At 42.9% G+C, this 13,272-nt stretch overlaps 2 protein-coding genes across 4 annotated transcripts in view; one reads left to right on the top strand and one right to left on the bottom strand.

The window, feature by feature from the left end:
- Positions 1–3,615, bottom strand: part of xpnpep3 (X-prolyl aminopeptidase 3, mitochondrial) — a 28,024-nt gene extending 24,409 nt beyond the window's left edge. Inside the window, exons 1-2 of one of the 3 annotated variants that reach the window (XM_063062691.1) lie at positions 3,425–3,615; positions 547–663 (exon numbers count right to left, since the gene is read on the bottom strand). In XM_063062691.1, coding sequence (XP_062918761.1) covers positions 547–663; positions 3,425–3,482 — 175 coding nt within the window. In that variant the 5' untranslated portion in view covers positions 3,483–3,615. Of the gene's footprint in view, positions 1–546; positions 664–2,935; positions 3,402–3,424 lie in introns of those variants that run through there. The other 2 variants (XM_063062692.1, XM_063062693.1) reach the window with 2 other exon arrangements.
- Positions 3,616–3,744: 129 nt separating this feature from the next.
- st13 (ST13 Hsp70 interacting protein) overlaps positions 3,745–13,272 on the top strand; it is a 41,157-nt gene continuing 31,629 nt past the window's right edge. Inside the window, exon 1 of the mRNA XM_063062695.1 lies at positions 3,745–4,124. Within this exon, the coding sequence (XP_062918765.1) occupies positions 4,015–4,124 (110 nt within the window). The 5' untranslated portion in view covers positions 3,745–4,014. The remainder of the gene's footprint in view (positions 4,125–13,272) is intronic.

The raw sequence follows: 13,272 nt of genomic DNA, 5'->3' as shown, positions 1-13,272 counted from the left end.
TTCCCTGGTGTAGGAGCCACGTATTCTGTGTTGTGCGTTTATTATGTGTAACTAGTCACATCAGTAGGAGTGCGGTAAAAGTGAAGGGGATGAGTTACGTATTCATGCTTATTTCGTGGCAATCTGTAGCTTGGGACCACGGACGTCGTATCTTTTTTGACCACCGAGATAATGATTGACAATGCTTAATTGTATGTTTGCTAATTGCTAATAAAGGATCAAAATAAGGAATTCGACTCTCTGAGGCAATCGTTGGAGCTGTGGGTGTGTCACACAAGTATAACAACTCTGTTTTGTTTTGCTTTTGAATCAATTTTGCTGCTACACCTGGCAATATCTTTGAAGGCACTACTTCCTAAGGGTGTAGTGCAAGATCCAGTTCTCTATAAGCCCAGTTATTCAAAGTGTTCAGATATCCTTCCCCCAGGACCATAATATTGAAATCGGCAATGAAACATTCTAAGCACCAAGGTCTCAGCCAGACCTTGTGGGCTTGACTGTTTGACGTGAAAAACCCCAGGAAACAAATCAGTTTTTTCCACTAACCTGTTCTGAGGAGATGGGGGTGCGTGAAGGGACTAGGCTGCCCTAGGTAACGTGTGGGGAGGTTCTTTTGCCCAGACGGCATGATGGAAAATCTTCTGTAGAGGCAGTTTGCACATCCTAAAGAACAGAAAATATAAAGAGCCATTAAAATGACTAAAGTTTGTGATTCTGTGCTCTCACTTTGTCTGTACACATAAACTAGCACTTAAAAACAATTATTGTATTTTTTTTCTGGTAAAACAGAACCTTATCACAAGAAGATAAATTTGTTAACTTAAATTTGTTTTACAGGATTACCCATAAACCAAACTCTTTCGACAGTGAAGAGGAAGGGGATGATGATAAAACTCTACAGTCCATTCACAGCAACACCCTGAAGCTCTAATTCTGCACATGGCTGGTCGACCCCAAGGCAAATCCTGAACCAGCAAGTAATGACTGGATTTGCAACTCCAAGATTAGCTCTGCAAATCAGAAGGATTTGGCCACATTGCTGTTAAGCCACTAATGCAAAACCCTGAGTTATCAAATGCCGAGAAATAATATTGTTGCATTCAAGGAACAGTATTCCAGTCAATAACACAAAGGATAGCGAAAGAAGTGAAACAGTATGCCGTACTATCAAACTTCTTGAAATCTATTTTGATGTAATAGCATTTAGTTCCTCTGGCACATCTAGAGTTTCTGTTTCAGAAGGGCTGACAAAATCACAGTCATGCCAGGCAGTAATCCAAGCAATGATTTTGACAATAAAAAGTGACTTGACTTGAAAATTGTTTTTATAAAAAATATAAAAATTGACATTTAGTAATAATAGGAGCAAATAATGTTACAGTAGGATATTGAGTTGGAGAAACTAGATACAAGTTTTGAAATTACATCCACATCATGTGGTGAAAAGCCGAGATTAAAATTTTCATTTGTTTCCATCAAAACTTCATTTCATTGTCACATCTTTCCTTGATAAATGTCACCAGATCTGACTTACTCCTTTATCACCCTCTTTCACTCAGCTCATTCATTTTTTATGATTTAGTATCTCCCATCCTTCACTTTGTATTCTTTCCATATTCTTTTTCTGCATCTGAACATTTGTTTAACTCTAACATTTCTGAGTCATTATCAAAAAGTCAACAGCCCAAAGTGTTGTTTCTTACTCTATAGATGCTGACTGACCCTCTGGGCATTTTCTCCTCTATTGTCCCCAATTTTCAGCATCTACGGTATCCACAGCCCCCTCAACCATTTCACTCTTCCTATCACTGAACTGTTCCCTCAACCTATGGACTCACCTTCAAGGACTCTTCATCTCATGTTCATGATACTTATTGCTTATTTATTTCTTTGTTTTCTTTCTTTTTGTATTTGCACTGTTTGGTGTCTTTTACACACTATTGGCTCAGTTGTTCATTGATTCTATTATGGTTATTGGATTTATTGAGTATGCCCGCAAGAAAACATGGTAACCTAATGGTTAGCACAACGCTTTATTGTACGGGCGAATGGGGTTCAATTCCTGCCTCTGCCTGTAAGGAGTTTGTATGTTCTCCCTGTGACCACATGCATTTCCTCCGGGTGCTCTGGTTTCCTCCCAGTCCAAAGATGTACCAGTTGGTGGGCTAATTGGTCATTGTACATTGTCCTGTGATTAGGCTCAGATTAAAATCGGGGGTTGCTGGGCAGTGTAGCTCAAAGGGCCAGAAGGACCTATTCTGTGCTGTATCTCAATAAATAAATAATTTTCATAGTTGTGTATGGTGACATATATGTACTTTGATAATAAATTTACTTAATTTTGCATTTGGACCCTATTATCTTCCATATTTGCAAGTATTTTACTGTGATGTCTGTTACTGAGAGAAAGTTAAGAGAAATTAAAAATTTTTAAATTAAAACAGAAAAAGCTGGAAAAGCTCCATAGATCAGGCAGCATCATTAGAAAGAAATCAATGTCAACATTCAGATCAGGGACTGCTCAGAAGTACTTTTAATTGATTTTTTATGACTACCCCCCGCATCTCAATCAGACCGTGAAAGGTGATGCAACCTGTATTAGCCGCTATTATCATGCCTTATGACATATTGTGAAGCCACCTCAACTCAGGGAGTGTATACTGTCTTAAAGAGCTAGATAGATCCTTTATTGACCCTAAAGGAAATTACAGTGTCACAGTACAAACCTGGTCTCTCCTGATTCCTGTCAACTCCCCTTCTCCCTCCTCCCAGGTTCTACCAGTTACAAACTTTTGGGGTAATTTACAGCAGCCAGTAATTGTGATACGAGAGGAAACTTAAGTCAACGCACAGTCACAGAGAAAAGAAACAGACAACAGCCAACGTCTGGATTGAACCCGGGTGTCCGGACAGCAGCTCTAGCAGACTTCCTTACCCCTCCTCCCCGCAGATTCTACATCTCACTCACACGCCGTTTCGAGCAGCCAATTAACCGAACACCACGACCTCCCTGGAATAGTGTCACGGTGCACCACGGCGCAGCCGCAGGCCATTCGGCCCGTCTAGCCCTGTGCTAAACTGTTAAGTCTGCACGCGGATCTTTCCACGCTCCGGCTGCGGGAGGCAACCGGAGGGAAACCAGACGGTCAACGGGGACACACGGGGCAGCACCCGAGGTTGGTCGCCATCGACCCACACAACATGCTGGAGGAACTCCGCCGGCCACTCGGCCTCTATGGAGCCCAGACAGGGCTGAAGCCGGCGTCTTTGTCAACCGTGCGGGCTTCCCTCGGTTGCAACGGCCCTTTTAAACTGAGAAAGCTGCAAGTTTTGACTCTGACTCCCAGATTTATCCCAAATGAGGCCGCCAGTCCTCGGGCTCTGCTCCATACACGTCAACAGATGCATCGTCAGAGAATCTAACCTCTAATCCTGAGACTCTTTATAGCCGAGCCGAAGTTTATTACTGTTTGGGGAACCATTATTAAGCTTTATTTATAACTCATTAAACATAAAAATCAAGGTAAAGGGTGCCACACGTTCCCCACACTCCCCAGCGCACGGGACTGGTTTCCCCCTCGGCCTTCCTCGGCCCGGGCGCGTTGCCGTGACGTCACCGCACCCTACCCTCACCTCCATTGGTCAGGAATTACGCCATGCTGAGTGGCTATTGGCTGGTCCGAAGGTCACGGAAGGTCAACTGTCAGGAGCCAGCCAGCGGGGTGTCCAGGCCCCTGCCAATCATTAAATGACTTCTAAAAAAATTCAGAGGCGCCGATTATCTGCAGCATTTTGCGACCAATTTTACCGCGCCGCCGCTAAAAATAAACGGCGGGTGTGGGAATGTAGTTCCGTTCGCTTGGAAGTGGGCGGACTGCCGACATCGGAGCTGGCAGCGGGCGGGAAAGCAAGTTCCAGAAGGTTCTGCGGAGAGAGAGTGAGAGAGAGAGTGAGTGAGTGGTGCGCGCAGGACGTGGAGGGAGGCGAAGGGGAAGCAGCGGCGGTGCTGGCAGCATGGACCCGCAGAAACTCCGCGATCTCGACGCCTTTGTGCAGTACTGCAGAGGGAACCCGAAAGTGCTGCACACGGCCGAGCTGCGCTTCTTCAAAGAGTGGCTGGAGAGGTGAGGGTGAGGGGTAGGGTGGAGGGGTGGGGGTGGGGGTGAGGGTTGAGTTGAGGGGTGGGGGTGGTGAGAGCAATAACAGGGCGAGAGGGAGAGGGAAGCGGGGTTAAGGGAGTGGCTGGGTGGGGAACAGGCATGCTAGAGTTCAGGACTCAATGTACTTTTTGCCCACAAGAAGCAGGAGTTAGCCTTTCAGCTTCTCGTAGCGTTTAGTTGGACCATGTCTGGTAATTTAGCTAATAATTTCCCTTATCTTTCTTTAATACTCCCCCAAAAAAAGGGTTTGCATTGAATTAGCCCCTACACCCCCTTTGGGTATGTAGAACATTGCAAATATTCAAAAATCAGGTTCACTGCCCCTGACATATGTCTTGAAATTTGTTGTGGTAGTAGTGCAAGGTGAAACATCAAACTACTATTAAGTTACTGTAAGTAGCGTGAAAGAGAAATGGTCAGGTAGTGTTCGTGGACTTTTCAGAACTCTGGTGGTGGAGGGGGAAGCTGCTGCAAAACGTTCAGTGGGAGTTTTCCAGGCTCCTGTGACTCTCTTATAGTGTTACTGGGAAGAGGCGATGGTGGTGCCCAAAGCGATGGGGCTGGCTGTATACAACCCTGTGCAGCCTCTTGCGATCCTGTCGGTTGGCGTCTCCGTATCAGGCAGCGATGCAACCAGTTCGAACTCTCTCCACTGTACATCTGTGTAAATTTGCCGGGGGCTTTGACGTGCTGAACCTCTTCAAACCTCTGATGAAGTACAGCCTCTGGAGTGCCTTCTTCGTGAGTGCATCAGTTTGTTGTGCCCAAGGTATATCTTCTGAGATGTCGACATCCAGCAAATTTCTTCCTTTGTACTGAATGGCCAATGGCAGTTTTTAAACTGACCGTTGGATCAATGCAGTCGCCAGGGAAAACATTCCTGTAGGTTGCAATGATATCGCCTCTCTATCTTCTGAACCTCAGCTAGCATAGACCCAGTCTGCTTTATTCATCTCTTCATGCACTAAGTTGTGTATCTATCTGGTGAATTTTAGCCACACTCTTTCTGTTGCAAGTTTGCCTGTACCAAACATTAACAATGCCACCACATACACCATTTAGCTCTCAGGTTTCCAGGGGGGTTTCCTTGGAGAGGTGGAAAGTATTTATTTAATTTCTCTGCCATTTCCTCCTCCCCAGTATTATTTCCCTGGTCCAAGTATATAAAGGTGTCCTGCCTCTCATCCTGGACCCTCCTACCCTGAGAAGAAGAATGACTAATTTGCACTCAGAATTGTGTAAGGGTACTCCTCGGGCTCCTACGTTCTAGAGAGAATAAATCCAGGATATCTAATCTCTCATAGCCACAGTCCTCCATTCCAGGCAATGTCATTGTGAATATTTTCTGGACGCTTTATTGCTGCCACGCCCTATTTTTGGTGACCATAACTGTGCACACTACTCCCAGTGTGTCCAGCTAATATTTGTACAGCTGCAGTGTGATATCCCAACTCGTGTAAAGCAATGCCTCGGCCCATGGAGGCAAGCATACCGACCGCCTCTCTTCACTACCTTATCCACCTGTCTCAGCTCCTTCAGGGAGCCACGAACTTGAACCCCAAGGTCTGAATGAGATATCTGTTATTGTCCTTGCAGAATTTGACCTCTCAACATGCATACCCTCGCTCTTATTTGGACTTAATTGTATGTGCCATTCCTACACCCAACTTGCCAGTTGATCTATGTCTTGATGTATACTTAGATAAACTTCAAAAACCCACAGTTCTACCAATTTTGTATTGTCTACAAATTTGATAATCAAATCATCTGTGTTCTCATCCAATTCATTTGTATATTACTAATAATTTGGGTCTCTGTATTTTGCAAGGGATGTGAAGGCATTGGAGAGAGGTCAGAGAAGGGTGACTAGACTCATTCCAGGTCTGCAGGGTTTGAGCTATGTAGAAGGATTGAAAGAATTAGATCTTTTTAGCCTATGTACACGTAGAATGAGGGAAGATGTGATAGAAGTGTTCAAACATTAAGGGCATAAATAAGGTGGATGCCAGCTGCTACTTCAAAACCATCAATGAGGACACAGGGCTATTGGTAGAGACTGGTTAAAGGGAGACTTCAGACTAGCATCAGGAAGCATTTCTTTACATGGAGTTATGGACACATGGAACAAACTACTTAGCTGTCTAGTTGAATAGTTCAACACACTATGTGAATAGGAATTTGGGCCGAATAGCCTGTTTTTGTTGGAAGCTTTCTAATGTTCTAACAAAGATCCCAGCACCTGTCCCTGCAGTATATCACTCGTTAGACTTCCAGCCAAAAAAAAACATTCATCCACCACTACTCTGCTGATTACTCATCCACTAATCAAAGCTGATTGTGGATCCAGTTTAAGCAACACACATCAAAGTTGCTGGTGAACTCAGCAGGCCAGGCAGCATCTCTAGGAAGAGGTACGGTCAACGTTTCGGGCCGAGACCCTTCGTCAGGACTAACTGAAAGAAGAGCTAGTAAGAGATTTGAGAGGGGGAGGGGGAGATCCAAAATGATAGGAGAAGACAGGAGGGGGAGGGATGGAGCCAAGAGCTGGACAGGTGATTGACAAAAGGGATATGAGATGATCATGGGACAGGAGGCCTAGGGAGAAAGAAAAGGGGGAGGAGGGAAAAACCCAGAGGATGGGCAAGGGGTATAGTGAGTGGCACAGAGGGTGAAATAGGAGAGAGAAAAAGAATGTGTGTATATAAATAAATAATGGATGGGGTACGAGGGGGAGGTGGGGCATTAGCGGAAGTACCCCATCCGTTATTTATTTATATACACACATTCTTTTTCTCTCTCTCTCTCTGCTTTTTCTTCCTCTGTCCCTCTCACTATACCCCTTGCCCATCCTCTGGGTTTTTTCCCTCCTCTCCCTTTTCTTTCTCCCTAGGCCTCCTGTCCCCTGATCCTCTCATATCCCTTTTGCCAATCAACTGTCCAGCTCTTGGCTCCATCCCTCCCCCTCCTGTCTTCTCCTATCATTTTGGATCTCCCCCTCCCCCTCCCACTTTCAAATCTCCTACTAGCTCTTCTTTCAGTTAGTCCTGACGAAGGGTCTCGGCCCGAAACGTCAACTGTACCTCTTCCTAGAGATCTAGAGATGCTGCCTGGCCTGCTGCGTTCACCAGCAACTTTGATGTGTGTTGCTTGAATTTCCAGCATCTGCAGATTTTCTCGTGTTTGTGTGGATCCAGTTTGCCAACTTTAACCTTCTGGGCCAGCGTACCACTGGGATCTTGTCAAAAGCCTTACTGACATTCACTGGAAACACACCGACACGACCTTCATCAATTTTCCTAGTTACTTCCTCAAATAAAAAATTCATATTTATGACATATGATCTCCCTTGTACAAAGCCAAATTAACTCATCCGATCTATCCATGCCCCTCAGAAACTTTCCCAACACCTCCCACCATTAGAAGTTGTATCAGGTGCATCTGCGGAAAGAAACAGTTAAAAGTTTCAAGTAGTATTTTATCAGAGTCCCGTGAAGTTTTGCAAAACAATGGCTAGTATTGCACTGTATGAACTGACTGATTTGCATCTGTAATTGAATCAGTGAGTAACTGATTATACAAGTCCAAACGTTGACAGGGCTAAAACTGGTCTCTTATTTTCATTAGGCCATGTTGTCATAGTTTGATTCTTTTTTAGACAGTAGAATCAGCATTTATCCAGAAACATCGAGAAGGAATGTATCTGGGGGCATCACTGAGGAAATGTAACTAAAGTATAACTACTTTGGTTGCTTCATGTCCCTTTTTATGGCTTCAGTTAACAAAAATCTAATCACATTGGATCTAAAATTAACAATAATGTAATATCAATGGTTGTTTGTAGAGCAGGTCAAATCTTTAACTTGGTTTCCGCCCTTTTTTCTTTCTCTCCCAAAGTCCTAAATGCATCAACTGATAAATACCAAATCAGACCTATTTGTTGCAACAGAACTTTTGCTCAAGTCATTCTTTATTCTTCTAAGCTCCAGATAACCATGTCTCTGTTTAAGTTCCCTCTTGGTTTCAAAATGTGTACTTGCTCCATGCTAGCCTAAGTGTGCTCTAACCAGGGCTTTATATAGTCATAATATGTTCTATCATTATATCCTAATCTTCGAGATAAGAGTGCTAATGTTTCACTGGTCTTTGATTCTCCGTACACCAAGAAATCATGGAAAAGTACAGTCTTCCCCCAACCATCTTTGAACCTTCGTTGCTTCTAGTTTTTAACACAGAAGCACTTTCTAAATCTGGGGTTCACAACCTGGGGTCCACAGACTCCTCAGTTAATGGTAGGTGGGGTCCATGGCATAAAAACTGTTGGGAACCCCTGCTCTAAATTGTAATCTACAGGGTGAATGATCTGATTATTGGTCAATTGTATTAATTTGCCATATTTTTGCATCCTTTGATTAATTTGTTAATATCACTGCAGTTTTCTCTATAGTGACGACCTTCAGTCATCAATGTGCTTGGATTTGTACATTTAGCATTAGACCTGCTAAAGACCACGTTGATCAGAAAACTAAGAATTAGAATGTGCTAAGACAGTTTGAGACCGTTTACTGCATTAAAGAAGCCATATAAATGCAAGTAGTTCAGACGTCATCATTTGGCTCGTTCTCTGGTCCGGTATCCTTCTCCAATTCTAAAATCTTCTTTTTGGGGGGTGAAGGAGAAGAAGTGAATAAAGTAATTGGGGTCCCTTTGCCCTGTTCCCGCATTTAATTTGTGGCCAAGCCGTTGCCTCAAACCGCTTTTCTCCAAGCTGTAAATCCTTTGACTATATGTGTAAAATTTCCTTTAATATATGACTGAACAACTATAGCCATTTGAGAAAGAATTTGTGACATATCCAACTATGCAAAGAGACTTTTACCCCTCTAGCCAATGGCTGAACCGAAAACCCTTCCTTGTTTCTGGACTCGCCAATTAAGGAAAGTAAATTCCCAATATCTTATTATCTCTCCTGTCAGTCCTGTTCTGTATTTTGTAATTTTAACTTCAACATTGCTACCTACTCCATTGAAAGAGTACAGAGAAAATTTACAAGGTTGTTGCCGGAGCTGGAGGACCTGAGTTTTCAGGAAGGGTTGAATAAGGGGTATGGGTGAAAAATGAAATGTTTAAGGGAACTTGAGGGGAAACTTTGTCACTCAAGAGGTTTGTGAGAGTGTAGAACGAGCTGTCAGAGCAAGTAGTGGATGTAATTTTGATTTCAACATTTGAGAAGTTTGTATAGATACATGGTCTGGATGCAGTTCAACGGGTAGGGCTAGGCAATTTAATGGTTTGGCATGGACTAGATGGGCCAAAGGGCCTGTTTCTGTGTAGTAGTTTTCAATGACTATTTACTATCTGCCCTCCATTAACATTTCAGCTGAATAATAGAAATTTATGTTAACTTTCAGTTGTTATATTTTAAAAAACCTTTAAGACCTTTTGTCTTTTTACTTGTAGGCTAGCTGAACAAATTTAACACCTGAGCATTTATTATTTCAGTGTAATTTGCCACTTTATAAAAGTTCTCAGAAGTAAAATGACTGGTTAGATAATGGAGATAATTTGAAGTTTTCGGACTAATGAACCTGATGCAGTGTACTACTAGTGTAAATTTCAGGTCTGTGTTTGTGATCATCTAGATTAGGTTGGTTGTCAGTATTGGGCAAAATCTGGAGGTGAATTATTCCTTGGAAAGAAAGACTAGGGTTAGGATTGTGTATCAAGCCATTTTCCTGTGTAATGGGTATGGGGGCTCTTCTAAGAATTAGAGAAAATATTTGCCTTTTTAAACTGAATTGTATTTGGTGTAGATCACTGGAAGAAGAGAATTTGTTCTGAATCAAAATATTAGTAAATTATCTTCAGCAGACGGAAGGGTATTTGGTTCATGTTCTGGAAGTTGCTGTAAGAATTTATTGCTAAGTTAAGTAAATGCATGTCTTTGAAAACGGGGGTGACATTTCAAACCGATTACATCTTTGATGAGTGGGTACGGAATGGAGCCATTGAAGCAGTAGATTTTCATTGAAAGATTGAAAGCCACTTGCCTGTATCAGTGTCATTTCTTGTGCTGTTGGCACAATACATAAATAGAGGGTTGTGTGCCCATTTTCCTAAAACATGTTGATTTTGTTCAGCCTATTTGCTGTTCTGGGCAGAGTACACTTGATCTTTGTCTTCTGATCTGTCAGTCTAGTTTTGTTTACTTTTGTCTCTTCCTCCATTTCTTGAAATCTTGATCTAATTCAGCCATGTTCTTTTCATGGTTTAAAGTTCGAGTTTATTATTAAAGGACGTGCACCCAGTGGCCACTTCATTAGGTACAGTTGTACACCTTGTTAAAGCGAATATCTAATCAGTCAATCATGTGGCGGCAGCCCAAAGCATAAAAGCATGCAGTTGATTTTTCAGACTAAACATCAGAATTCAATATTGTTTGTCATTTCCAGTACACAAATGTGAAGGAGAACAAAATAATTGTTACTCCAGATCTGTTGCAGCATAAAAGAAAACACAATATGATAACCTTATCTTATCAGGCCTCCTCTCCTCAGCTTCCCATACTTCAGAGAAACAAATCCAAGTTTATGCATTTGCAGATTTTCACTTGTTTGCCAAATTTATCCAACCTAATTATAGCTAATACTCTATAATCCAGGCAGCATTGTGATGAACATCTACACCCTCTCACAATATCTATACTGTAGTGGGATGACCAAAATTGTATGCAAAACTCTAAACACCCTCACCAAAATCCTCTGCAACTGCATTGTGACTTCCTTATGCCTCAGGTGATGCAGGTAGTCATGGATTTGAATCCCTTTACATTAATGCTTGATGGTTGTGATTATTATCTTATTTTTTGCATACTTTCCAAATGCCTATTTAAAAAATTAAATGCATGCTAACATATGAATTGGGGGGAAAAAGATGGGCTGCAGCACCATTCAATGAGACCGTGCCTGATCTGATTGTAATTTCAATTCTGCATTTCACCCCCTTCTCATCAATTGCCTTCTAATTTTTATACCTTTAAAAATGTTTAATGATTTGGAGTACTGTGCAAAAGTCTTAGGCACCCTGGATTATTTTTTAAATATAAATTTTGTTTCAGATGTTTATTTTTCTGTCCTCTGTATTACTACGTCAAGTAGAAAAGCGCAAGTTTTAGATTTCCAAATATTCATTTTCAAAAAAAAAATTAAATGTTTTTTTTGTATTTCATTAAAGAAAGCAACATATTAAGTAATAGACCACTTTGTAAATAAAAACTTGATTACTTTGTAGGTGTTCAGCCCAGTGCACGATTAAACAAAGATAACAAACAGGTGCTAATGATCAATGACATAATGAGTTGAATGAATTAAACTGATTAACAAACAGAAATGGGTGTAGAAGGAATCAAACTGGACAACCAAACTAAAAGGTGAGTGTGTGGCAGATATGACAGTTTAACCTTCAAATCATCAGTTCTTACACCATGGCAAGAGTGAGCATAGTAACAAGACACAAGATGGTCATCCTGCATCAGCAAGGCCTCTCCCAAGCAGAAATTTTGTGGCAGACAGGATTCTCAAAAGTCCAAGCTCTCTTGAAGAAGCACAAAGAAATGGGCAAGGTTGAGCACCAAAACTGCAGTGATTAGCCACTGAAACAGAGTGAAGCAGACAGGAGCTACATCAAATTGATGTCCCTTTTAAATCAGAAGAATCCAGCACTGCTATCAGCTTTGAACTGACAGGAACCACTGGAACCCAAGTATATCCCTCCACAGTCCAGAGCAGTCTTGTCAGAAGTGGTCTTTATGGGAGAGTTGATGCCAAAAAGCGATTTCTCCAAAGTGGAAACAAAGCCAAGAGACTCACCTGTGCACAAAAACACACGGACCGGGTGCTGGGCGACGGCAGCAACAGCTCTGGATTGACGAGTCAAAATTTGAAATTCTTGGCTCAAACAGGAGGCAATTTGTCTGTAGAAGAGCTGTGGAGTGAGTGTCTGTAGCCAACAGCAAAGCACAATGGAGGTTCCCTGAAAGTTTGGGGCTGCGTTTCTGTAAATGGAGTTGGTGATCTGGTCAGAATTAATGGAATCCTCAATGCTGGGAAGTACAAGCAGGTTCTCATCCATCATGCAATACCATTAGGGAGGCATCCGGTGCTCCTGGTGCGGCCTCCTCTACATCGGTGAAACCCGACGCAGATTGGGGGACCACTTCGTCGAGCACCTCCGCTCTGTCCGCCAAAACAGACAGGATCTCCCGGTTGCCACCCACTTCAACTCTGCTTCCCATTCCCATTGGATATGTCCATACGTGGTCTCCTCTACTGCCATGATGAGGCTAAACTCAGGTTGGAGGAGCAACACCTCATATACCATCTAGGTAGTCTCCAGCCCCTTGGTATGAACATAGAATTCTCCAACTTCTGGTAATTCCTTCCCCTCCCTTCCCTTATCCCTATTTCACTCTGCCCCCTCCCCCAGCTGCCTATCACCTCCCTCATGGTTCTGCCTCCTTCTACTACCCATTATGTTTTCCCCTATTCCTTCTTCACCTTTCCTACCTATCACCTCCCCCACCCCTTTATCTTTCCCATTACTGGTTTTTCACCTGGAACCTATCAGTCTTCTCCTTCCCACCCTCCCCCACCTTCTTTATAGGGCCTCTGCCCCTTCCCCCTACAGTCCTGACGAAGGGTTCCGGCCTGAAACGTCGACTCATCATTTCCACGGATGCTGCCCGACCTGCTGAGTTCCTCCAGCATGTTGTGAGTGTTGCTTTGACCCCGGCATCTGCAGAGTATTTTGTGTTTGTCAGCAGGGAGGCATCTGACCAGTCCCAACTTAATCCTCGGCAGTACAATGACCCCAAGCACACTGTCAAGGTAATAAAGAACTATCTTCAGTAAAAAGAAGGATGAGGAGTTCTGATGATACAGATGGTATAGTCTTCACAGAGCCCTGATCTCAATATCATCGAGGCTGTCTGGGATTACTCAGAGAGGCAGGAGCAAACAGGACAGCCAAGATCTGCAGAACTGTAGCGAGTTCTCCAAGATGCATGACAGTGCACCTAAGAGACTGATGCAGATTTAAAGGCAAAGGGTGATCACAC

The sequence above is a fragment of the Mobula hypostoma genome, chromosome 11 (assembly GCF_963921235.1).
Source record: "Mobula hypostoma chromosome 11, sMobHyp1.1, whole genome shotgun sequence".
NCBI classification, from domain to species: Eukaryota; Metazoa; Chordata; class Chondrichthyes; order Myliobatiformes; family Myliobatidae; genus Mobula; species Mobula hypostoma.
The sequence above is the reverse complement of the archived record's forward strand: the minus strand, read 5'-3'. Positions and strand labels throughout refer to the sequence as shown.